Source organism: Acinonyx jubatus, chromosome E4, assembly GCF_027475565.1.
Source record: "Acinonyx jubatus isolate Ajub_Pintada_27869175 chromosome E4, VMU_Ajub_asm_v1.0, whole genome shotgun sequence".
Taxonomy (NCBI): Eukaryota; Metazoa; Chordata; class Mammalia; order Carnivora; family Felidae; genus Acinonyx; species Acinonyx jubatus.
Genome location: NC_069395.1, coordinates 48,488,274 through 48,513,636, shown reverse-complemented (window position 1 = coordinate 48,513,636; position 25,363 = coordinate 48,488,274). Strand labels below are relative to the sequence as shown.

The following is a 25,363-nucleotide window of genomic DNA, read 5'->3' as shown; positions in this document are numbered from 1 at the left end:
CATATATAGTGCTAGGCTCTGGCATCAGAAGGTAGGTAGGTGTGCGTGTGCTCCCTGTCCTCAAGATACTGCAAAGTCCTCCTGACTTTAGATACTTATAACAGGTTTGATAAGTGAGATATATCCTTTCATCCATCTGTCCATCCGTCCGTCTTTCATTCCTTAAGTACCTGCTAATGCCAGACCTTGTTCTAAGCTCTGTGAATAAGCCAAAAATAAGACAAAGCCTCCACTCCCCACCCCCACCCCCACCACTCCCCATCTACCTCACATTCCAATGGGGAAAGAGCATTGAACATCAGTACGTAATATAATGTTAGGTAGTGGTGAGGGCTATGAAGAGAAAAAATAGTGCAAGGCATAAAAAAAAGTACAGGGGAGAATGTGATCAACTCTGAGTAGGAAATAAGGTAAAGAAAATAATTTTAGGGGCGCCTGGGTGGCTCAGTCGGCTCAGCGGCTGACTTCGGCTCAGGTCATGATCTTGCGGTCTGTGAGTTCGAGTCCCGCGTCGGGCTCTGTGCTGACAGCTCAGAGCCTGGAGCCTGTTTCAGATTCTGTGTCTCCCTCTCTCTGACCCTCCCCCATTCATGCTCTGTCTCTCTCTGTCTCAAAAATAAATAAACGTTAAAAAAATTTTTTTTAAAAGAAGAAGAAAAGAATTTTAAATCTGGTTGAAGGATAAATAAGAGTGGACCAATTTCCTGTTGTCAACAGTGGTCCTCAGATTTAATCAGGTATAAAAAAGTGCTTTTTGCAGGACACAATAATGTGTTATTATAATAAACCGTCAGGTATCTGAAAATGTCATTATTGATCTGAATTTGAAATCACGCTAGGCTTCTTTAAGGTTAATTAACAGTAGCAGGTTCTAACATTTAAAAATATGCTTAAGAAGAAAAACCTCACGCTTGAGAAAATTGTATAGGTGAACTTTTTCTGTCATTTGGGAAAAGATTGCTGTTATTCTGTTTTCTCATCAGAACAGTAGCGTTGTTCAGTAGCACAGTCTGAGAACTGCACTGTGGTCTGTTCATCGAATGGACAGTCACCTGTGTGGGAAGAGTTGGGATTCACTGTCTCTTGTCGCAGGGAGCCCTTGCAGAAAGCTATTTCCAAGGGCTCTGGCTTGTTTTTATTGACCTGAAATCTCTCTGCCTTGTAACTTAGACCTCGCTGTCCTTAGTTCTAACTCTCGAGTCGAATTATGGGAATAACGATCTATTTCTTAGAAATATTCATAGAAATAACAAGTAAAAATAATTTCAGAGGACCTTGCACAAGATTAAGGTCGATTATAAATGACAGTCAATACTGATAACGTTGTGTTGCCTCTGGGGAGAAGAGGGTGCAGGTTGTCGGTGTGTTGTCATACAGGGCGAGGTGGGAATCTGTGGTCTGAAAGTCCTCCTCGTCAGAGCCATCGTTTGTTCCTTTCTGTATACCTTTTGTTTATGCCTTTCTTCCTCTGTGAGTCTTACCTGAGTAGCTTAAAAGGAGTAGTTCATCTGAAGTAGAAACAGGAAACCAAAAGTATAGGCAGAGGAAAATGCAATCTTAAGACGTTAATGATTCTTCAAGGAAGATGAGACTAGATAACCAGACCAAATTAGATGGTGTTAAAGTAGACTTTAAATTTAAGTCTTTGGGGCGCCTGGGTGGCTCAGTCAATTAAGCGTCCGACTCTTGGTTTCAGCTCGTGTCATGGTCTCACTGTTTGTGAGTTTGAGCCCTGCATCGGGCCCTGGGCTGTCAGTGTGGAGCCTGCTTGGGGTTCTCTCTCTCCCCCCTCTCTCTGTCCCTATCCTGCTCGTGCTCGCTCGCTCTCTCAAGGTAAATAAACATAAAAAATCAATAATAAATAAGTTTAAGTCTTTTTGAGATTTAGGGAGGAAAAAAGGACCATACATATTTCACACAACCTATGTATATTTATAATACGCATATCTCTGAGTACATATGTATATCTAGATCGCAAGTGATATATTACATCTAAAAATATATATAAATATAGCTGGATGGAGTATATGTCTTTCTGTGAGCTGTTTGTTTAGTGGTAGATAACAGATTGATACTGTGCTCTTCTCATATCTGTCCTGTTCCTCGGTCTGGAGTGGCAGGTAGGATCTGCTCAGCGATTCAAACTGTGAATATTTTAATTGATCAACCGTGACCTGCTAACCTCAGCAACCGAGCAGCTGCATAATGTGTTCGGTCATCATACCAATTATTAAGATTACATCATTGACCTGCCTTCCATTTTTTTGGAACATAGCGGGGGAAAAACCCTAGATGTATGTTGGACTTTAAAATAAGTTGAAATGATGACTAAGAACAGTGATATCATCTATAATTTCATCACATCTAGTCGACTTAAGTAGTTAAGAGCCACTCAGTTTATACAATTACTTTTTTCTTTATTTTTAAAGTAAAGTACCAGCTTAAGAGCTGAATGAAGGGTTTTAGGGATATACAATTTTTCTTTTCTAAATTTGAAATACTCCTGCTGTGTCAGGGTGATCTACAGAGTGAATTTAATATAGTAATATGTGCATTAGCAGGTATATACTTCTGTGTACACTACATTAGTTCTAAGATATTTACCCGGTTTGTGTACTTTGAAAGGTTCATGTTTTAATTCATCATAAAAACATTCAAAATAAAAATCTCTGAAATTTGTATTATTTTTCATTTCCCTAAAATATGACAGATTTTGAAATAGATTGATTTTTAAAAAAGAAGTCTCTTTTTTAACATGCAGCGAGGCACACATCCACCCTACTGCCCCTTGGGACAGGAAAAAAAACGAATTTCCTAGCTTGGCCCGTCCATTGCTTCTCCTGAAGTAGATTGCCCACACCCAGCGCTGCCAGAAGAGGTGCAGTGAGTAAGGAAGGGCGCCTATTGTTTAGTGCTCTGTGGCAAAAGAACTGGGGAAAAGAAAAAAAGGATTACGTTTGACTGGTGTTGGCTCTGGCTTTTCTGCATTCCAAACCGTCTGAGGCACAGAGCGAGAGCAAAAGAGAGAGAGAGCGGGAGCGCCAGCCAGTGCGAGCATGGGCGAGGACAGGATACAAGTGTTTTGAGTTTCTGACTGGCATGCCGGAAGGATCATGTCAGCAACACCCAGAAACTTCGCAGAATGCAGACCCCAGGTAAGAGCTCCTCGAGTCTGTCTGAGTCTGAAATGAAGTTTGGATATATTTAAAGGGAACGTGGAGATTTATTTTTTATTACACAGACGCAGTGGCTGCTAACCTTTATGATTATTGGCTTTAAAGAAATAGGAGGGCTTTCATTCCTGTCAGTTCACAGGAATATCGTGTGGAGGCTCTCGGCACGCCAGTACAAAAATCAGCACAAGACGAGCCATTTGAGAAACTAAGATAAATTAAAAGGGCAACGATCATAGCAAAGTATTAACAAAGCAGCATTTACTTGTTCTTTTAATAATTTGAAGTGGACTCTTATTCTGGATCTTACCCAGAATTCTTTATGAGATGTTAAGATGACTGGAAATGGATGCAACTCATTTCTCTCTGAGGAAGACAAAATATATTGACCATCAATAAGAACTTAACAGTCTTGCTTGAGTCTCAGAAGCACGTAAATAAATGTGTCATTCAGAAAGTTCAACAGGTTGGATCCGTACATAACAGTAGAGCATTCAAATGAGAACTTGGCTTGTTCTTTCTGCCCAGGGTAGACTTTTAATATCTTTTGCCAATAGATGACAAGTTAGGGTCTTTAACCAGTTAGCCCACTGAAAATTAAATCTGAAAGAGATTTTAGAGCTCATCTAGAGGCCAATCTCTACATTTTCAGTAAGAACATCGAGGTCTAGGGGATTTAGTGCTTGCTCAAGATCACAGACATAGAAACAGAATTGAAATGAAAATCCCTATCTCCTGATTTTCAGTTTACTGTTGTTATCATGGTACCAGTTACAGTTAGGTTTTATATTTTATCTGTGCTGTATCTGTCGGCCTCAAGTGCCATAAATTACTGCATAAATAGACAAATGCATCCTCATAAACCTAGATTAAAATCTTGTGGGAAGGAGATATTGGGGGCTGGATGTCATCAAATCAATACTAATATCATGCTCTTGATCAAAAATATATAACAAAATATCAGAAAAAAATGGCTTTCAGTTAAGGAAAACGGCTATGATTTACATGTTGTTATATACGCAGTTACATAGCTGTGGCATATTCTGAATATTTGTATATGAAATTGAAACTCTTTCAAATTGACTTTAGTATCTCTTAAAGACTTTAGGACTTAGCAATTTCCTGTATACTTTAAGTTAGTAAAGGTTGTATCTAATTTTTTTACTTGTATCTATTACTAGAGGCAAGAAATCGTTCCGTGTTCACTGCCTTTCCTATGTTTATTTTTTTTAAATGTGAGACAACAGTTTTAAATTATCCAACAGTTTGGACCGATCGCTTTCTTATCCAAGGCCCAGCTCTGTTTCTCTCCATTTAAAAGGGTCCTCTGTTACTTCACTTCATGAATTGTGTGTTAGAGGATAACTTAAGTGCAGAATCTCGAGAGTCACCACAGACAGTGAACATCTGTCTTCATACATTTTCATTTAGTCTCTAAAAAAGGTTGCTGCCCTTTCCATTTTTGTGCGGACCATTGTGGGGTTGAGAGAGGCCACACTATCCCTAGTGAGCTAAATAGTAGAGATAGCCGCTGTCAAAAGGATCTGTCATGGCTCTTAACAGCTCCTGGGAACAAGTTAGCTCCATTTGGCTGTAAGCACAGTGCAAGGATGTGGCCCTTTTGTGTTACAGCCTGACCTGCTCATTCCAGTTTTTGACCGTGCCTGTGTGGTGATTTACAAGTCTGTGTGGGATGAGCAGTAAGTTGTAAGGAATGGTTTCATTACCGCTCTCGGCTATCGGAAACCAAATTACAAAGTCCCACCCAGTGGGAAACAAGAGACGGTTTGTCTTAGTGCAGAATCCATTATTTAAGCACACTGTTTATAAGAGGACTTGATGACTGTGAACATGAGGACATAATGCTCTACCCAGTTAGCAGTGCCCGTGTGGTATTACACACGGCTGGGCTTCGTCTCTGGTCTTTTATGCTTCGTGGAGTATGTGAAAGGGTTGCCATGATACGTGTGTGTATTGTGTGTATGTGTGTGTGTGTGTGTGTGTGTGTGTGTGTGTGTGTGTGTGTGTATGTGTGTGTGAGAGAGAGAGAGAGAGAGAGAGACAGACAGATACTAAGATGGACATTTGGCCTGAGTATATTTCTCCATGTCAGAAACAGTCAGAGGTCATTCATCTAGTGCTGGTATTTTACTGACCTAACTTGAAAGAAACTATTTTATTAACCAAACTAACCATTCTAAAACTCACTACCATGCCTTAGAAAGAGAAAATATTAGAAGGAAACACATATTCCTTTTTCTCTGAATACAGCTGTAAGAGTATGCATGTTTATACTTTCTGTGTTAAAGAAAAGCAGTCATAAGGTGCCCATTTTATGACTAAAGATAATATCTAAATGGAAGTAGAATGGGTGAAGTGAAATGAGTAGCATGAGAAAAGAAACTCTCATATGGATGTGAAATAATTCTCTTTGGACCAGTGTTTTCTTGAAGGCAGACTCATTTTCACTCTTCATGGTTTTTCATGGTTTTTCCTTGATACTGATTTCTTTACAATGTTTTTTTCGTGAAATATATATCTCTGTCTCCATAGAAATACAGTTCATATACTAAATTCTCAGAGTAAAGAGCCCTGTAACATAGCTATGACATTTGTCATAATTTGATTTACAAGATTGGCTCTGGGTGATTAAAACTTTTGTCTCTTTCAAAGGACTTGCTCTTTCTCCTTTTTCACTAGAGTTTCTTTCTACCTCTTAGGTATAATTTTGTGTTTTGTATCCCAGTTAAAACCATAAGAATGAAATCTTTTCAGACAAAAGTGAAGACAAAAGACAGACCAAGAGCAAGGGCTTGAGGCTGGACATGCAAAATGCTCTAAGTTGTCAAATTAATTCTCCACTCATAAAAGTTACCTGATTATTCACTCAAAACTCTGGGAATCCTTTCATGTATACAACAGGGATGGATTTCCCCTTCTGCTTCATTCTTGACCTTCACTAGCCTCTGGAGAGAAAAAGTGTTACACTCTGGTTTTGTTCTTTCTCTTCTCTTCTGTTCTTTTATGTTCTCGTGCTCTCTAGTCGTTGCTCCTGGTGGTTCTTGTTTTTAGTTCCCTGTATATCAGTTTTAATAAAGAAACAGGTGACTATTGTGAAATCAAGTTCACCAGATTCTTACACTCGAGTTACATAAACTTCCTTAAAATATGTAGTTCTTAGTGCAGAGAGGGAAACAAAATGATTATGTTCTGTTGTTTACTACTGAACTGTGATTAAAAAAATGAGTCATGACTCAGCAATATGACTTCTGTTATAGTTGTCTTTTTCTTCTTCTTCTTCTTCTTCTTCTTCTTCTTCTTCTTCTTCTTCATTTTATTTATTTATTTATTTTTTTGTGCTCATTGGGATTCAGTCTACCAGATTCCACATTTAATTATGGGTATGATCTCAGCTTGTGTTTGGAAGCCTTAAGCATTGCCAGTGATAATACTTTCTTTGTACATACTTGACAAGTAGGAGAGATTTACTGAATCAGTCATTAAAATTCAGATGAAGGTCTTTATCTTTTCTAGTGTCCTCCTTGTGCCTACTCAGACTTTACCATTCAGTTGAATTAGGAGTACTATGAAGTTAAACACTGGAGAGAGAGCCAGTGAGTTCTTATCAATAATTTGACTCTGTAGAGAGTCTGTATTTCCGTCATTCTCAGGTTTACGGTATTTTAGGAATAAATGAATTGCTGAAGCAGCAACTTGAAAAGTTATTTTAAGTTACAGCAGTCCTGTTCTTTGAAGAAGAAACTACCTGGTCCTGCTTGCTCTTTCTTGACAGGATTTCTAAAGTAAGCAACTTAAGATGCCAGGATCAGGCAAGGGTCACTCAGGATCAGGTGTCACGCAGTCAACCTGTTGGACGAGTTGCTAACTCTGATGTCTTGCATCTAATTCCAAAGACTATGGAGTACCTTTGAAAGATTTTAACAGCACTGTTACATAGTTAACTATTCATGGATACTACCTTTAGTTAATATGAAGAGGAGAAAAACTGGATATTCTTCTGCTCTTTAATATTATGGTTTGTAACTTTTTTGTTAAATTATACTCCAAACAGGCCATGTGTAGTTGATTTGATTTCTTGTCTTTTTAGTCACGTAGGAGAAGGTAAGGTGTTTGGGTCTCTTCTTCAATAACTCTTTTTGCCAGAATATAAAATAATTTATTTTCTGCCCCCCCCCCTTTTAAAGAATGATGTGTCAAAGTGAGTGCAAGAAGAGCCCCCCTAAACAAACAAACAAACAAACAAACAAACAAAACTAGCTAGTGTGAATATATAGAAAGAAATGGGTTTGCTCAAAGAACAGGACAAAATGTAATAAGTCTGTTAACAGGGAATGATAATCATCTTTTGTGTAGCAAGAGTTCGTTGTAAAGAGCTCATTTCTAAGAGTTTGCTCTGTATGGTTATATAATATTTGTTACTGGCATTTTCTCAAAGTATGGGAAATAATCACTCAAAGAAAAGGTAATAGGTTATTTAATTGCTTTCCGCATGTGGTTAGAGGAACAGCATCACATAGTATTTGGTCTGATTTTTGTGAGTCTCCATTACACAGCTGAAATTTAAGAAGATTTTTAATGAATTGAAGTCTATTTTATCTTCTATATAGTTTGCTTACATATATCATGAGATTTTCCTTGAAGCATTTTGCCTCCACTTAAAGTTCAGGGAACCATCACAGTGGTTTGCCAGTATTATCATTTTGATCATAAGTATTTGCATAGTAGCTACAATTGCCAAAATTTTGGAACAGGTTTTTAGTAATTTTAGTTTTATTCATTTCCTTCCCTTATAAATGCAGCACGCGGTATTTATACTTGATTGATGATCAGCTTTTAAAGGTAAATTTTTTTAAAAGTTGTTTGTTTTCAGTTGAACATGGTGTCAACCATTTTTACTAACAAAACCAAAAACGTGGTGTGAAGAAGAAATCCTAGGAGTTACTGCTGTCATTACAGGAATGACAACCCGTCTCTCTTGGAAACATTTTTCAGCTTATACAAAACCAACATATACTATGCAGAGGGAATTTATTGTAATGAAAAAGGCAGAAGTCTAGTGGAACTAGATTTATTTGTCCTCTGTGCCTCAGTAGAACTGTTTTGGTCAACCCTTGATGATATTACTTGATTTCAAGGTTGTTTTTGGTGGGGCAGAGAGGCAGGGTGCGCGTTTGTTTTGTTTTTAAATAGGAAGGTATTTAAAAACCAGAAGCCAGGCTTTTGTCTAGTCCTTTAAAAAAGAAAATCCAACTAATTATTTACCAGGTTTTTTTTCGGAAACATATGTTCCTGTGAGCAAACTGTAAAATGTATTTGACAATGAAATTTTAATTAACAAGAAATAGTGAGCTTCAAGGGTATGACTATTTCATTACTACAAAAGTACAATAATTTATGAAGGCATCCCACTAGGTTTCTCCCAGTGTCAGAAATTATAAACCCATTTTCATTCTGCTGGTTCTTGAATTAAATATTTAAAGACGGACTTTTTATTTCTTTTTCCCTTGTCAAACCCACATTAAAGGAGAATGGAAGCTGTTGTAAGGCTCTTCAGGTTTAGTCCAGATGTTGTTTATGTTATGTTTTTCTCTGACAGTCTGAAACGAGAGATTTTATTATTTTATTTCAGTATAGTTGACACGCAATATTACATTAGTTTCGGGTGTACAACATAGCGATGAACCTTCTCTGTGTTGTGCTATGCCTACCACAAGTGTAACTACCGTCTGTCCTGACATCACTATTACAATATCATTGACTATATTCCCTATGCTGTGCCCGTTATTCCTGTGGGTTACTCATTCCATAATTGGCGGCCTCCTTCTCCCACTGTCCTTTGCCCATTTCATCCTCCCTTCTCCCCTCCGCTCTGGCAACCGTGGGTTTGCTCTCTGTATTTATAGGTCTGATTCTGCTTTTCATTTGTTTATTCATTTATTTTGTTTGAAAAGAGAAATCTAAAAATTTTATTATCCACTCATTATATATAACAAACTCCTACACATCAGTGAGAAAAAGGCAAGACTTGAATGCCAGTTTTGCAGAAGAAGTGATCCAGATGGCCATTCCATATACGAAAAGGTGCTCAGTTTTATTAGTTCTCAGGGAAATGCAAATTTAAACCAAAATGGAATGTCAAATGTCTAAAATGAGAAAAATAGAAAATACCAAATGTTGATAAGACTCTAGAACAAAAGGAATTTTTATACTGCTGATGGAAGTATAAATGTACACAACTACCTTGGAACTAGATGACAATATCTAGTAAAGCTGAACAATGCTCCATGATTCAGCAATTCCACTCTTATTTATGTGCCAATAGAATGCATAAATAGGGTCACCAAAAAAACCTGCACAAAAATGTTCACAACAGCACCATTCATAACAACTAAAAATCAGAAACTACCCAAATGTTCATCAGCAATGGAATGGATAGAATGGTTTGCTTACACAATGGAATTCTATACAGCATTGACAAAGAACAAGCTACTGCTTCATTGCAGCAGAGTAAATCTCACAAATGTATGCTGAGCATAAAAAGTTAGTCTCAAATATATATACACAGTGTGATTCTACTTACATATGGTCCACATATATCTGAGGTGATGGAAATCAGCATAGTGATTATCTGTATGGGGTAATGACCGAAAAGGAGGTGTCTTATTGCTGGCAGTGTTCTGCTTTGTCTTGTTTTGTTTAATCCCACTGCTGGTTATTGGGATGAGTTCCATTTGAGAAAATTTATTGACCTGTATACTCATTATTTTTATACTTTTCTGAGCGTATCATATACATCAGTGAAGGATTTGAGAAAAGATATTTCTATAATTCCTTCATTTTGATTTTAAAAAATCCAAAAAACAAAACAAAAAACTTTGAGCAAACTTGTAAGATGTTGGTGTGATATTCTTTGAAAGTCTCTTTTGTTTATGTAGGAGTGAGTAATGATGCCATATTTATTTTCATATTGAAAGTTGTCTAGTTGGTGTGTGCATCCAAGGACTTTACATTTTGGGTCATTTAAAGGGTTCGATGGGGAAGGCATCTGAGAGACCAGGCCTGCACGTGCATCTTCAAAATAAAATTGCACTGTGCAACTGTGCGGACAGCTCGGAGCCCAGAGCCCGATTCAGATTCTGTGCCTCCTTCTCTCCTGCCCCTCCTCCACTCACACCCTGGCTCTCTCTCAGAAATGAATAAACATTAAAACACAAAATTTTTAAAAATTGCACTATGCAAATCATAGGCTTTTGGCAAGCCCTGAGCATACCATATAAAATACTAATTTTCATATGTAATACCTCAATTATGAAAGTATTTTATAATAAGGGGGGAGATGGTAGACGGGAGGATCTTGAGCTCACTTCCTCCCATGGAGACTCCAAGGATTCCACTACATACAATGCAGCTCACTCTGAAAATGACCCGAGGACTAGCCGAATAGCTCGTCCACAGCTTCAGAATAAAGAAGAGCCACGTTGGGAATGGGAGGAGGGGCAGAGACACAGTCAGGAAGCAAACCCCTGGCATGGTGACCCATAAGTTGGAGGAATACCACAGGCAGGAGTGTCCTCCCTGAGAACCGAGGGGATAGAAGCCCATATTGGGCACCCCAACTCTGGGAATCTGCAGGAAAATGAGCTCACACAATATTTGCCTTTGAAAATTAGTGGAGTTTAACTCCAGAACACTTAGAGAGCTCTAAGAAACTTGAGACTCCACTCTTAAAGGGCCAGCACATTACATCGCTTGGTTCAAGACCCAGCACAGAGGTAGCAGTTGGAAAAGCACCTGGGTTCAACATGAAGATTTATTGACTAATTTTAATGCAAGTGCTGGAGGGTAAAGGATCTCTAGGAACTTGCCCCAGGAATAGAAATGCTGGTGGGCACCATTTTTCTCGCCCTTTTTTAGCCTCGCCAGCTGGACGCTGGCAGGAGTCAGTTCTGTCCCAGGGTCTTCACCTACTTTGCCAGCACAACTCACCCCACTCTGGCATTTCCCTGTGGACCTGCCCCACCCAGCCTGCCTGCAATGTGCCTAACCCTCCTACACCCAGCAGGCAGCCTCAGTTGGGCCTGGTGTTCCTCCAAAGTGACTACCTCCCCACCACACAGCAGGCAGCTGCAGCCGGAACTGATGCTCCTCTAACACTGATCCTTCCCAGTGGGGGGTGGGGACCAACCCCACCCATCAACACACCAGCTGTACCAGGGGCTAGCCCTGTACCCCAGCACACCCATAGCTGTCATGGCCCAGTCACAAGAGGGCTTCTGCAGCCCATACAAGGGACACCCTCAGAATGTGTCGCTCTGATGATTAAGGGGCAGGATGCCTTCTACCTAAGGCCACTAGTATTAAGACCAGTAGACATAGCTGATCTGCCTAATACATAGAAATAAATACAGAGAATCAGATAAAATAAAGAGAGGAATATGTTCTAAAGGAAGAAAGAAGACAAAACCTCAGAAAAATAATCAACACTGAGGTAAGCAATTTGTCTGATAAGGGGTTCAAAGTAATGCTCATAAAGATTCTTACTGAAATCAAGAGAGGAAAGGATGAACTCAGTGAGAACTTCATCAAAGAGAGAAAATACTCTCAGAGCTGAAGAATAAAATAACTGAAATGAAAAATAGACTTGAGAGAATCAGCAGTCTGGAAGATAGGATAGTGGAGATGACCCAAATTAAACAACAATAAGAGAATTTTTAAAAATGAGGATAGGTGGGGTGGCTCGGTGGCTCAGTCAGTTAAGCATCTGACTCCAGCTCAGGTCACAATCTTATGGTTTGTGAGTTTGAGCCCCGCATTGGGGTTCACGCTGGTGATGTGGAGCCTGCTTGGGATATTTCTCTCTCTCTCTCTCTCTCTTTCATAAATAAATAAACAAACTTAAAAAAAAATGAGGATTAGGTTAAAGGATTATCCCCTCTTGGAGATAGCATCAAGCACGCTGACATTTGCTTTATGGGGTTCTCAGAAGTAGAAAAGAGAGAGAAAATGGGGCAGAAAACCTATTTGAAGAAATAATAGCTGAAAACTTCCCTAACCTGGGGAAGGAAAGAGGCATCCAGGTCCAGGAAGCACAGAGATCCCCAAACAAGATGAACCTAAGGAGGTTCAAGCCAATACAAATAATGATGAAAATGTCCAAAATTAAAGAGAGAATCTTAAGAGTAGCAAGAAAGAAGCAAATAGTTTTGTACAAAAGAATCTTAAAAACAGCAAGAGGAAAGCAAATAGTTACGTACAAGCCCATAAGGCTATCACCTGATTTTTTTCAACAGAAACTCTGTGGGCCAAAAGGAAGTGGCATGATATACACAGAGTGCTGAAAAGAAGAAACTTACAACCGAAAATATGCTACCCAGCAAGGTTATCATTCAGAATTGAAGGACAAATAGTTTCTCAGACAAACAAAAGTTAAAGGAGTTCATCACCACTAAACTTGCCTTACAAGAAATGTGAAAATGACTTCTTTAAGCAAAAAGGAAAGACCCCTAACCAAGAAAGGAAAAAATTTCACTGGTAAAAGCGAATCTATAGAAAAGGTAGTAAGTAGATCAGACTTTTAAGCTAATATGAAGGTTAAAAGACAAAAGCACTAAAATAAGTGATATCTGTTAAAATTAGTTAAGGGAAACACGAAATAAAAAGAAGTATAATATGACATGCATAAAACATGGAGGGGAGGAGTAAAAATGTGCTTTTAGAATATGTTTGAACTTAAGCAACCATCAACTTAACATAGACTGCTGGATATATACATAGGATGTTGTATATGAACCTCATGGTAACCACAAATCAAAAACCATAATAAATACACACAAAATAAAAAGCAATCCAAACATAATAGTAAAGAAAGTCATCAAATCACAAGGGAAGAGAGCAAGAGAAGAGGGTAAGAACTGAGAAGAACTACAAAAACAACCAGAAAACAATGAACAAAATGGCACTAAGTACAGACCTATCGATAATTCCTTTAAGTACAAATGGACCAAATGTTCCAATCAAAAGACACAGGGTGGCTGAATGGATTTAAAAAACCAATACACATCTATATGCTGCCTACAAGACACCACTTCAAATCTAATGACACTTACAGACTGCAAGTGAAGGGATGGAAAAACGATGTTTCGTGAAAATAGAAGGAGTACGTATATATATCACATCTTCTTTATACATTCATCTATGGATGGACACTTAGATGGCTTCCATGTCTTGGCTATTTCAAGTAATAGCTGCTGCTTGTAAAAAAATTAAAATGAGCCCAGGTGTAAAAGCTCTTCCTTCCCCTATACTCCAGGAATTCTGTTATTTTCTGCACACGTAACCACAATTAACAACTAAAATTTATACTTCCAGATTCTATTTTTTCTGTGTTTTGTTTTCTACAGAATCAAACAATACATATTGTAGTTCCACTTGCATTTTTCACTTTAGAATATACCGTAGGCTGTTTCTAGTAATAGTGGGCAAGGTTTTCTGAATAATCCACTGAAAACAACCAAGTGGGATAAACATATATATTTTAAGCTGTCTTCCTTAAAAACTTCAGAAAGATGCTTCTAAATAACCCACAGATCAACAAACAAATTGTAATGGAAGTTATAAAATATTTTCAACTGAATGATGATGAAAATATTACATATCAAAACGTGTATGATTTAACTAGAATAGAACTTGAAGTTAGAAAAATAACACCATAATAAAGAAAATAAAAGGAAGCAAAAAGGGATAAAAAGTAGGAATTAAATCAGACATGCAGCAGGAAAGGGCTCCTGGGTGGCTTTGGTTCAGGTCATGATCTCATGGTTCATGGGTTCGAACCCCATGTCAGGCTCTAAGCTGTCAGCACAAGAGCCTGGAGCCTGCTTCAGATTCTGTGTCTCCCTCTGTCTCCACCCCTCCCCCGTGCACAGTCTGTCTCTCTCTGTCTCTCAAAAAGTAATAAACACTAAAAAAAAATTAAAAAGAAAACATGCAGTAGAAAAAATCAACAAAGGGCTAGTTAATTGAAAAGTCCTAAAATTGACAAATCTGGCAAAACTGATCATGAAAAATATAATTATTATCAGGAAGGGAAAAGAGTACATTGCTCTTGATCTTATATATAATAAAAGTATTTATAAGATATTATGAACACCTTTATAAAAATGAATTTTAATATCAGTTGAAATAGTAAAACTTGCAGGAAAATACAACTCACTGAAACTGACACAAGAAGTAATAGACTATCTGAATACTCCATAACTATTACAGAAATTGAATCTGTAATCAAGATCTTCTCCACAAAAAAAAAAATCTAAGCTTAGAAGACTTTGCTTAAGTATTCTAGCAAACATTTAAGAAAGATATCATTTCAAAGTACACAATTTTTTCTAAAAAGAAAAGAGACCATATGCATCATCTAATTTTATAAGGCTAGCATCACTTTTATACCACCTAGCAACAACATTACATAAAAGGGCAGTTATAGGGCAGTCTTATTCATTAGCATAGACGCCAAAATCCTAAACAAAATATTGGCAAGTGGAATCATACTGTATGACAAATTTGGGTTTATAATACCAATGCAAATTTCATTTAATATTTAAAAATGATATAACTCACTATTAACAGACTGAAGGATAAAAACCTTTAAATCATCTCAATTGGTGCAAAAACCACATTGATAAAATTTAACAACCATTCATATGAACTCTTAGCAAAACAGGAATAGAAAAGAACGTCCTTATTTTAATAAAGGATATCTACAAAACCAGTTAGCAAACATCATACTTAGTGGTTAAAAGCCTTTCAGATGAAGATCAAGGCCAGGAGGTCCACTCTTACCACTGCTACTTCACATTTACTGGAGGTCCCAGTTAGTACAGTAGAGCAAGAAAATATATAAGGATGGGGAAGACACAAAATATTTATAATTTGCTGATGATGTGTTTAGGAAAACAAACAAAAGTACTGAGTTTAGCAAGATTGCTAGATACAAAATCCATAAACAAAAAGCAATTGTATCTCTATATACAAACAACAAACTGAAAGTGAATTTTTTTTTTTAAAAAAGGTACTGTTTACGGTGACATAAAATATCATTACTTAGGAGTATATTTAACAAAAGATGTGCAAAATATCTAAAAATCCAAGTGTAAAACTTTATTTAAAAAATTATGGAACTATCGGGGCACCTGGGTGGCTCAGTCGGTTAAGCGTCCGACTTTGGCTCAGGTCATGATCTCATGGTCTGTGAGTTCGAGCCCCGCATCGGGCTCTGTGCTGACAGCTCAGAGCCTGCTTCGGATTCTGTGTCTCCCTCTCTCTCTGACCCTCCCCTATTCATGCTCTGTCTCTCTCTGTCTCGAAAATAAATAAACATTAAAAAAAATTTTTAAAAAAATTATGGAACTATCAAGGTTTCTGCAATCAGAATACTAGGTTGTAGGATATTAATTTTCTGCCATATTCCTTTAGTCATTCAATGAAGTCCTGGTAAAAATTTCACAAGAGGTTTTAGTTTTGCAAATGGATTGTAAAGTTTATATGGCTATGCAAAGGCCCAAAGATAACCAAAAGCTTTAAAAGAAATAAAGCTGGGAGGACTTGCTCTGTCATTTCTCCAGACTTTTAAAAAGCTATAGGAAAAGCAATTGAGACAAAGTGGGATTGGTGTTAGAAATGGACCAATAGAAGAGAATAAAGAGTTCAGAAACAGATCTATGCATATATGTAAATTTTATTTCTGATAAAATTAGAACTGCAGAGTGGTGGGGAAATTAGGGTCTTTTCAGTAAATGGTACTGGATGAACTGGGTGTCTCTATGGAAAAAAAATGGAAGTAGATTCCGTCTTTACATCTTACACAAAACTAAATCCATGTAGATTGTAGACCTAAATATAAAAGACAAAATAACACTTAAATGTATCATAACATATTTATAGTTTTAGAATAGAGAAATAATTTCTAAGTCAGAAAAAACACTAACTATAAAGAAGAAAAAAGTAGGGGCACCTCGGTGGCTCAGTCAGTTCAGTGTCTGACTTCAGCTCAGGTCATGATCCCATGGTTTGTGGGTTCAAGCCCCGCATTGGGCTCTGTGCTGACGGCTCAGAGCCTAGAGCCTGCTTCCGATTCTCTGTCTTCCCCTCTCTCTCTCTCTGCCCCTCCCCTGCTTGCACTCTGTCTCTCTTTCTCAAAAGTAAATAAACATTTAAAAATTAAAAAAAAAAGTGTTAAATGTTACCATATTAAGGACTTAAGTTCATCAGGAGACACTGCTGAGAAAGCAAAAAGTCAAGCTACATAAACCAGCAAAGAAATTAATTGTAATAGAATAAATCAAGCCCTCTTACAAATTAATAAGAAAGACCAAGCCCAATAGAAAAATGGGCAAAAGACTTGATTAGGCACTTCACAAAAGAAGATGACCAAATGATCATATACATGTGAAGAGGTGCTCAGCCTGATTAATAATCAAGGGAACTCAAGTTAAAACTATGACAGAATACCCACTACGTGACTTCTGGGTTGACTGAAATTTAAAGCCTGATAAAACCAAAGGTGTCAAAGATCTAGAACAATGGGAACTCTTACGTTGCTAGTGGGAGTGAAAATTTATACAGTTTCTTTAGAAAACAATTTGGCATTATTGGGTAAAACTGAAAACAGTGCTAACCCAACATAAATACATGCTTATGTACATGGTGCTGCATATACAAGACAAGCAAACATCTGTAATAGCCTCAAACTAGATACAACCTGGAAACAAAATTAGTAAATCTTTTTTTTTTTAAGATAGTCATGCAATGGAATACAATAATTAAAATGAAGAAACTATAGAGACACACAATGATGCTAACAAATCTTGAAAATACAGAGTAAAAGAAACCAAACCCCAAAATATGCATGTAATTTCGGGGTATTACAAATTTGCATGTATGCATGTAATTTGGGGGTATTACATAAATGTAATACCATTTATGTAAAATTGAAGAAAAGAGGAAGACAAAACTATGTATTGAGGGATGCACGTTTTGAGTTTTAAAACTGTAAATAGAGGGGCACCTGGGTGGCTCAATCGGTTGGGCGTCCAACTTCGGCTCAGGTCATGAACTCACTTTTGTGGGTTTGAGCCCCGCATCAGGCTCTGTGCTGACAGCTCAGAACCTGGAGCCTGCTTTGGAGTCTGTGTCTGCCTCTCTCTCTCTGTTCTTCCCCTGCTCATGCTCGCTCTCTCTCTCTCTCTCTCTCTCAAAAATAAATAAATATTTAAAAAAAACTGTAAATAGAAGCAAAGAATATTTACCATAGAAGTAAGAGTTGTCATTATCTGTAGGGAGAGGGGGATCAGTATAGGATATTTGAGATCTATAGGGTATTACAAGTTGCTAGCAATGTTCTAATTCTTGCTTTGGTGGCATTATAATTCATTAAACTTCATATGTTTATGCTGTTTTCTGTAGGACATTATATTTTAAATGAAAAGAATATGATGAAAACATTTCATTTCATTACATTTATACCTAGATTTTTCAAGGCTGCATATTATTTCATTGTAGACTTATCTGTTTCCCTCCTTATGAACACTCAGTGTTTTTAGTTTTTGCCATTACCAACTTTGTGTTAAACATCTTTATACACACACACACACACACACACACGTGTGTGTATATATATCTATATCTATATATGTACACATATCTGTGTTTATTATTTGTACTGATATTTCTGTAGGATTGGTTCTTAGAAAAAGAATCAAAGGTAGCTTGCATTTCATATTTTGATACATGCTGTTAAATAGCCTTACAAATTTATTCAGGATGTCTTTCTTTCTTTCTTTTTTTTTTTTTGCTATTTGAAGGTTTTAATTTTTATGATTTTCAGTATACTTCTCTTTCCCATTGTAATTTCTGGCTTTTGTGAGATGCTTAAAAAGGCATTTCTCAATTTAAGATTAGGTACTTTATCTGGAATTTATTTCTGGTTTTGTGAAATGAGATTTTTTTCAGAACTCATAGTCATCTCAACACCTTGTACTGAATGGTCTGTTCTTTCCACACTGATTTGAAAGGTATTCTTTATTACCAGCTAAATATCTGTGTGGCTTTCTCTGGGCTATTTTTGCGGTCCACAGATCTACTGTTTTATTCCTGCATCAGTGTCATGATGTTTTAGTGACTGTAGGTTTTCCTGTGCTTCTCTTATGGATATGGCAAATTCCCTCTAGTTAGTTCTTCCTTTCAAAATGTGTGTGTGTTTTTTTTTTTAACTCATGCATTTCTTTTTCCATGTGAACTATACAATCAAGTTGTCCCCCACTCCCATCCAAAAAAAAAGAAAAATGTGTGTTGACATTTCAACTGTAATTACAGTGAATGTGTAGATTACTTGGAGGAGAATTAACCTTCATATACATTTCTAAGTTCTAGTTGTTTTTAACTTTATATAAAAGGGAAAATTTTAAATATATTCTTTTGGGACTTATTTTTTCATTTAAATATTGTATTACTAATATCTTTCCATGGTGTTGCTATGTTCATTTATTTGAGTACTGCATGATTTTTACATTGTTTGAATATTCCAAACAAATTTAGAGTTAAAGTGGAGCTTCATATTGGGGTTCAGCCTATCACTGAAGTGTATTTGGTTTGTTAAACAGAATTTTACTATTGGTATCAGTGCCACTGTTAACATTCCTGTACTTTCTTTTATCCATTTGCAGGAGTTCCTCTTTGCTGTATTTCCAGAAGTAGAATTTCTGGGTCTTAGGGTGTCCTAAATGGTCAATTTTAGCAAATAATGCCAAACTGTTTTACCACGAACAATTTATGTGAATCCTTGAGGAATCCACATTCTGCTTGATATTTGGTATTGTCAGAATTTTAAATTTTTGTCGTGTAGTGAAAACCATTGATTTGCTTAATCTGATTACTAGCAATACTGAGCAATTTTTTTTTGTAAGTCTGTGGCTATGCTTTTGTGAAATTATTTTTATCTCTTGCCCATTTTTCCATTGAATTGTTGTGCTCTTTCTATAAATTATATAGGAGTTCTTTATATGGTCTTTTTTTGGATCATAAAAATGTTTATTTAAAATGTTTCCTGATATAAAAGAGAAACATAAACACCAAATGATCTAATCAATGCAAGGTCTCCCAATTAATGGATGATCTTGGCCAAAAACATAAGGCTTCATGATTTTAAGGCTTCTTCTCACTGCATTGTTCATAGGTTCTTGATAGTAGCCCTTTAACAGTTGTATTATGACTATTTCTCAATTATTTTTACATTTAAAATAGTTACTTTTTGGTAATTTCTATGCCCAACTTGGGGCTTGAACTCATGGTCCTGAGATCAAGAGTCGCATGGTCTTCCAATTTAGCCAGCCAGGCACCCCTATATTCTCAATTCATAACTAGTCTTTTCACTTTCTTTTTTTAAGGTCATTAGATGAACAAAAGTTTATAATTTTATGGGGCACCTGGATGGCTCAGTCAGTTAAGCATCCGACTTTAGCTCAGGTCATGATCTCATGGTTCATGAGTTCGAGCCCTGTGTCGGCCTCTGTGCTGACAACTCAGGAGCCTGGAGCCTGCTTCGGATTCTGTGTCTCCCTCCCTCTCTGCCCCTCCTCTCTCTAAAAATGAATAAACATTAAAAATTTTTGAATATATATTAATAACTTTATATAAACCTATCAATATTTATTTTATAGCCAATATTTCTTGTTTTTTATTTACAAAATCATTTCCCACCCCACAGTCTCAAGATATTTTTTATTAGAAGTTTAAAATTTTTGCTCTTGACATTCAAGTCCTTAATCTACCAGAAGTTGATCTTCATACTTTTATACTTTTTTCATACTGATAACCTTTTCTTGCTATATTTATTGAACAACCTTTTTCCCTCCAACATGGTCTAACAGCACCCTATCATGTATAAAGCTTTATATTTTTTTTCTGTATCTGTCTTAACTTTTTCTTATTAAGCTTATAGTTTCATAGTTTACAGCTTTTATTGTTTTTTTAATGGATCTTTTTCTCATTAATTTTTCCAATTGGTAATTGGAAAAACTCAGTTTCTGTACATTTATCTTTGTTTTAATTATCTTACTAAATCCTTTTATTGTTTTTCAATTGATTCTCTTGTCCCCTGCTGCCATCGTCACTTAGGAATACATCTTCTTTTCTGCAAGAATTTGTCGTTAATTTTTTTTCTTGCAGATATCGATATCCCTTCTTTCAGATGCTCCTATTGCTTGTCTTGTCTAACCACATTGACTAGGACCTCCTACCAGTAACATATAGCAGACCCTGACTAAATGCACCACTGCTGAAACGTAAGAATGCATTAAAGGAAAGCAAGATAGTGACTTATCACCACAGATTTTGTACCATAGCTGAAAGATGATGTCTTTAGGTGAACTGTGAACGACTCTTATAAATGGCAGTAGGATTTTGATAAACCTTTGACAACCTGGCTGATGTTGAAGTAACTTCTCTCTGTCTTATGGCAGTCTCTGCCGCCCTGGGCCTCCCCAGATCTTACCAGCATATGGGACCTTAATGAAGGAGAGAAAACAAGAAAAGAGAGATTTGTGTTTGTGATTTGGTGTTGCTTTTCTTAAAGATAGCCCCACAAATGGAACAAGCTTCAGGCCCCACAGCCCCTGAGTCTGCCTCTGAGCATAAGCCTAGAGGAGGTGAAGGGGGGTGGTTTTGTTTTCCCAAGTCTTTGCCCCCCACTGTGTTATCACTGCTAGAAAGCTGATCTCTAATGATACCATGGGGAGCCAATGGTTATTTTTGGTTACTTTCAGTAATGAAACAGTCCATTGAGTCCACTTCAATTTAAAATTCTATCTCCTGTCTGAATTAACTCCCCTACCACCACCTACCACCGGAGCTTGGAGTGGGAGATGCCCAGCTGATTCTTTCACTCCTCTCACCCCCCCTCTCCCTTTTCTAATTCTAATTTCTGTGGTGTTGGAGCTGGGAAGGGGGGGGACACAAGTTTTTACTCAGTTGGACATATCATCACAGGGCTCCAGGCTGCCCCTCGGCTGTATCTTGGTCAGCGTATTCGCTAGGGCTGCTGTACAAAGTACCAAACGAGGTGGCTTAAACACCAGAAATGTTTTGCCTCACACTTCCGGAGACTGGACGTCCAAGATCCAGGTATCCACGGCGTGGCTTCCTTCTGAGGGCTGTGAGAGAGAATCTTTTCCAGGTCTCTGGCATAGTTTCTGTGATTTCTTGGCCATCTTTGACCTTCCTTGGCTTGTGGAAGCATCACCCTGATCTGTGCCATCATCTTGGACATGCTGTCCTCCCTGTATGAGTGCTTCTGTGTTCAAACTTCTTGATTTTATAAGGACACCACTAATACTAGATTAGGATCCACTCTAATGACCTCTTCTTAACCAATCACAACTGCAATGCCCTATGTCCAAATAATGTCACATTCTAAGGTCCTGGGGGTAAGGAGTTCTGCATATGAATTTTGGGGAGACACAATTCACCCCATCATTTTCTTTCTCTTCTCCCTTGCCTTTCTCTAGTTAATACACTGCTTCGGCTTTCTAACCTGGAGTTAATTGCTAGCCAGACACCCCCAGTCTTTATCAGTGATTCTTTGGTGTTTCTTTTTTAGGATGTGGGGAAAGATAGGTAGGTAATGCATTCCTTTCTAGAATAGCACATTTTGGAAGGTAATCTTTGAATTCTTCCCCTGCCTGTAAAGACTGAGAAACTGACGTGGTAGAGAGAGGCTTCTCCTAGTAAGCCCTGAGGAAGAATCTGGCTCCTGTTGTTTTCCATTTTTTTTTTTTTTTGAAATCAGGGATACTTAATCCACTTTGAGTTTATTTAAAATTTAGGGGCAATAAGAAATACCTTGCTCAACATTCTTTTTGGAAGAAAGGGAGGGGAAGAATCATGCCAGTCTGTACACAAATCTACTATAGTGAGTAGATTGTCCAGACAATTATAACATAGAATTCCTTCAAGTAATAAAGTATTCCTTTACCCTTCCAAATTGTACCTACACTTTTTTCTTTTAATGACTCTTGACTAGGGATCAGTTTAGTTTAAATGAGAAAGACTCTAAGGTTCCTTCATCTCCTTAAATCTGGAGAGATGTTCAAATCTGACAATAGTTGGTGGGGCTGAGGGCATCTCTCAGTAAATATAGCATTTTTAACTGGCTTGTCAATAAAGAGGTATCCAGAAAACAAGCCCAGTATGCTTAAATGCTTCACTGAATGTGACTTAAACAGTGGACTGCCTATCTTGCTTCTGTAAAAGTGTTAAATTGATACGGGCTACAGATGGCAAATGTGTTTCAATTTGTATGCTGACTCTGATTAACTCAATAGTAACTGACAGAGTACTGTGTTTAGAAGAATTCTTAAGGCCATACTTCAGTTCTGAAGGCAGGATGCTGTCATCATTCCAGGATACCTGCGAAGGCCACTGAAGTGTGCCCCATATTTATTATCTCTCCAAACTGGGTGCATCCCAGCATAATGCAGAAGGCAGTCCATTGTGGGTGAGAAGAAAATGCGAGCTTTTTTTTATTCCTTTAATTTTTTATCCAAAATAAAAAAAAAAATACACTTCACTAACATTTACTACATAGTTATAGTACATGTATTACCCACATATATAACTTATAAATAAATGTACATGTACTAGATGTGTGAGGTTACATTTTTTATCGATAAGGGTAAACTATCAGAGAAGTATAGCCTGCAAGCTTCTTGAGAACAAGCTGTTTTCTGATTCATCTTTATATTACACAAATTTTGTGTGTTCCACTTTTGTGTGAATAAAGTTTCCAGGTAGATAGGTAATGTTATAGAAGTTCTGTCATTTAAACTCATTTAAAATCAATTGGAGCACGTTTTATATATCTATTGATTCAACTGTTTTGTTCCAATTTATTATTATGCTAAAGCCCAATTTGTAGCATACTCAAATGCTAACAAAAAAGAAATTAAAATGTTGAGGGTAGTGTTTGTTTTTTCAGTGAGGGATGTTTTCTGGGCAGATTTATGTATGGTGTTTTAACAGTCTAGGTGAGAATAAATGTACTGAAAGTTCTTAATAGTTAGGATTTTTAATATAAAAATAAATAGGTGTGGGGGCACCTGGGTGATTCAGTCAGTTAAGTGTGCAACTCTTGGTTTTGCTCAGGTCATGATTTCATGGTTCGTGGGTTCCCACACGTCGAGCTCTGTGCTGGTGGTGCACAGCCTGCTTAGGATTCTCTCTTCGTCTCTTGGTTCCTCCCCAACTCGTGCACGTGTGCGCGCTCTCTCTCTTTCTCTCTCTCTTTCAAAATAAACAAACTTAAAAAAAATACATGTGAAGCCATTTGATATTTTTCTTTTGAGTTGCCAAAGTATTTTTGTAGCAACATATACATTCTCCATAATTATTAGTATGCATTAATGTCTACTGGCCACCGCATGTCTAAAAGTTAAATTTTATCTTAAAACCACCAAGCTTTGTATTTTCTTCTCTAAACGTGTTACATTCTCTGACTTTAAAAACATTACTTAAAATGATGGATAAAAATTGACTTGGTTTGGGGAGCCTGAGTGGCTCATTCAGTTAAACAACCGACTTCGGCTCAGGTCATGATCTCACAGTTCATGAGTTCGAGCCCCACGTTGGGCTCTGTGCTGACAGCTCAGAGCCTGGAGCCTGCTTCGGATTCTGTGTCTCCCTCTCTCTCTGCCCCTCCCCCCATTCATGCTCTGTCTCTCAAAAATAAATAAAGTGTTTAAAATTGTTTTTAAAAATTGACATGGTTTCTCCATTGTAAAATCAGCAATAGCAAATTTGTCAAGCACAGCATTAAACAGCCTCATTAAAATGCCTGTTGGGTCAAATAACCATGTCAAATATCCTGAGCGGGCATGGGAAAATATTTTCATTTATTCATTCGTTTAACAAATAATGAGCCCTTACTGTGTGCCAAGCATTGCACTAATGTTCAGCGAAATCCTTTTGTTAGGAGATATTTGTAAAACACAATCAGGCCATCAGAATCTTTCATTGGTGGAAAGGAATGAAAGAAATTCAAGCTGATCTTTTCATACCTTCACTTTAAAGACTGGGGTGGGAGCGGGGGCGGTCTGGCCTCCTGATTTTTAGGGATCTTTGGATTTCTACACAATTTATTTAACCTTGTCACAGTATCTTAGATCATTGAGTAAATAAAACAGTTTTCCTTTCCACTTAATGACTGTTCACCTTCACACTTCAAACATCTTTCAAAATATCTAAAAATTTTATAGAAACAGACTCTATTTACAATGTGTTGGGGCTCCTGGGTGGCTCAGGTGGTTAAGTGTCCGACTTCAGCTCAGGTCATGAACTCACGGTTCCTGGGTTCGAGCCCGGCATTGGGCTCTGTGCTGACAACCCAGGGCCTAGAGCCTGTTTCTGATTCTGTGTCTCCTTCTCTCTCTGCCCCTCCCCCACTCACGCTCTGTTTGTCTCTCTCAAAGGTAAATAAACATTAAAAAAAATAGAATGTGGTAGGGATGTCAGCTCTGAAACAGAAATATCTAAGTCTTGGAACCCTACCCCCAACCCCTTACTGGCTGTGTGAACTTTGTTGCTTCTCTAAACCTTCGTTTTCTCAGAAAATGAAGTGTTTAAGAAATCTGATAATCTTTAATTCTAGATAGTCATTCACTTCCCTGAACAGAATTGCCATTAGTCCTTGGCACATTACTTTCGAGCATCTGTTTTATAATTGTTTTACTACCTTACCTTTTTTGTTTGTTTTTACTACTTTACATTTTGATACCCCTTTTCAGTAGAAGACATCAAAGTACCTTGTTATATGTTTTATATAGTCACATAATAGAAATGCCTCTAATAATAATAACCTTATTATTCAATGACTGCACATATCAAAAGTATTGCTTCCTAAATCCAAATGAAAGAAAACTTACCCAAGCTTTGTTAGTTTCTTCAGCGCTAAAATTGTAAGGTAACATGGCAAATGAAAATAATGTGTGCGTGCACGTATTGTTATATAATTTATATGTAAATGGTTGAGATATATATATTTGGGATACTATTTAAAGTGTTAAACTGTAAATTTCATTAGATTTAACTCTGTTTCTGTTTCAGTAACATATCTCCTCACCACA

At 37.3% G+C, this 25,363-nt stretch overlaps 1 protein-coding gene across 12 annotated transcripts in view; it reads left to right on the top strand.

The window, feature by feature from the left end:
* Window positions 1–25,363, top strand: part of RASAL2 (RAS protein activator like 2) — a 353,917-nt gene that overhangs the window by 213,984 nt on the left and 114,570 nt on the right. Inside the window, exon 1 of one of the 12 annotated variants that reach the window (XM_053209019.1) lies at window positions 677–3,155. The exons of the other annotated variants lie outside the window; for them this stretch is intronic. Coding sequence (XP_053064994.1) covers window positions 3,143–3,155 — 13 coding nt within the window. The 5' untranslated portion in view covers window positions 677–3,142. Of the gene's footprint in view, window positions 1–676; window positions 3,156–25,363 lie in introns of those variants that run through there. 12 annotated transcript variants of the gene reach the window in all.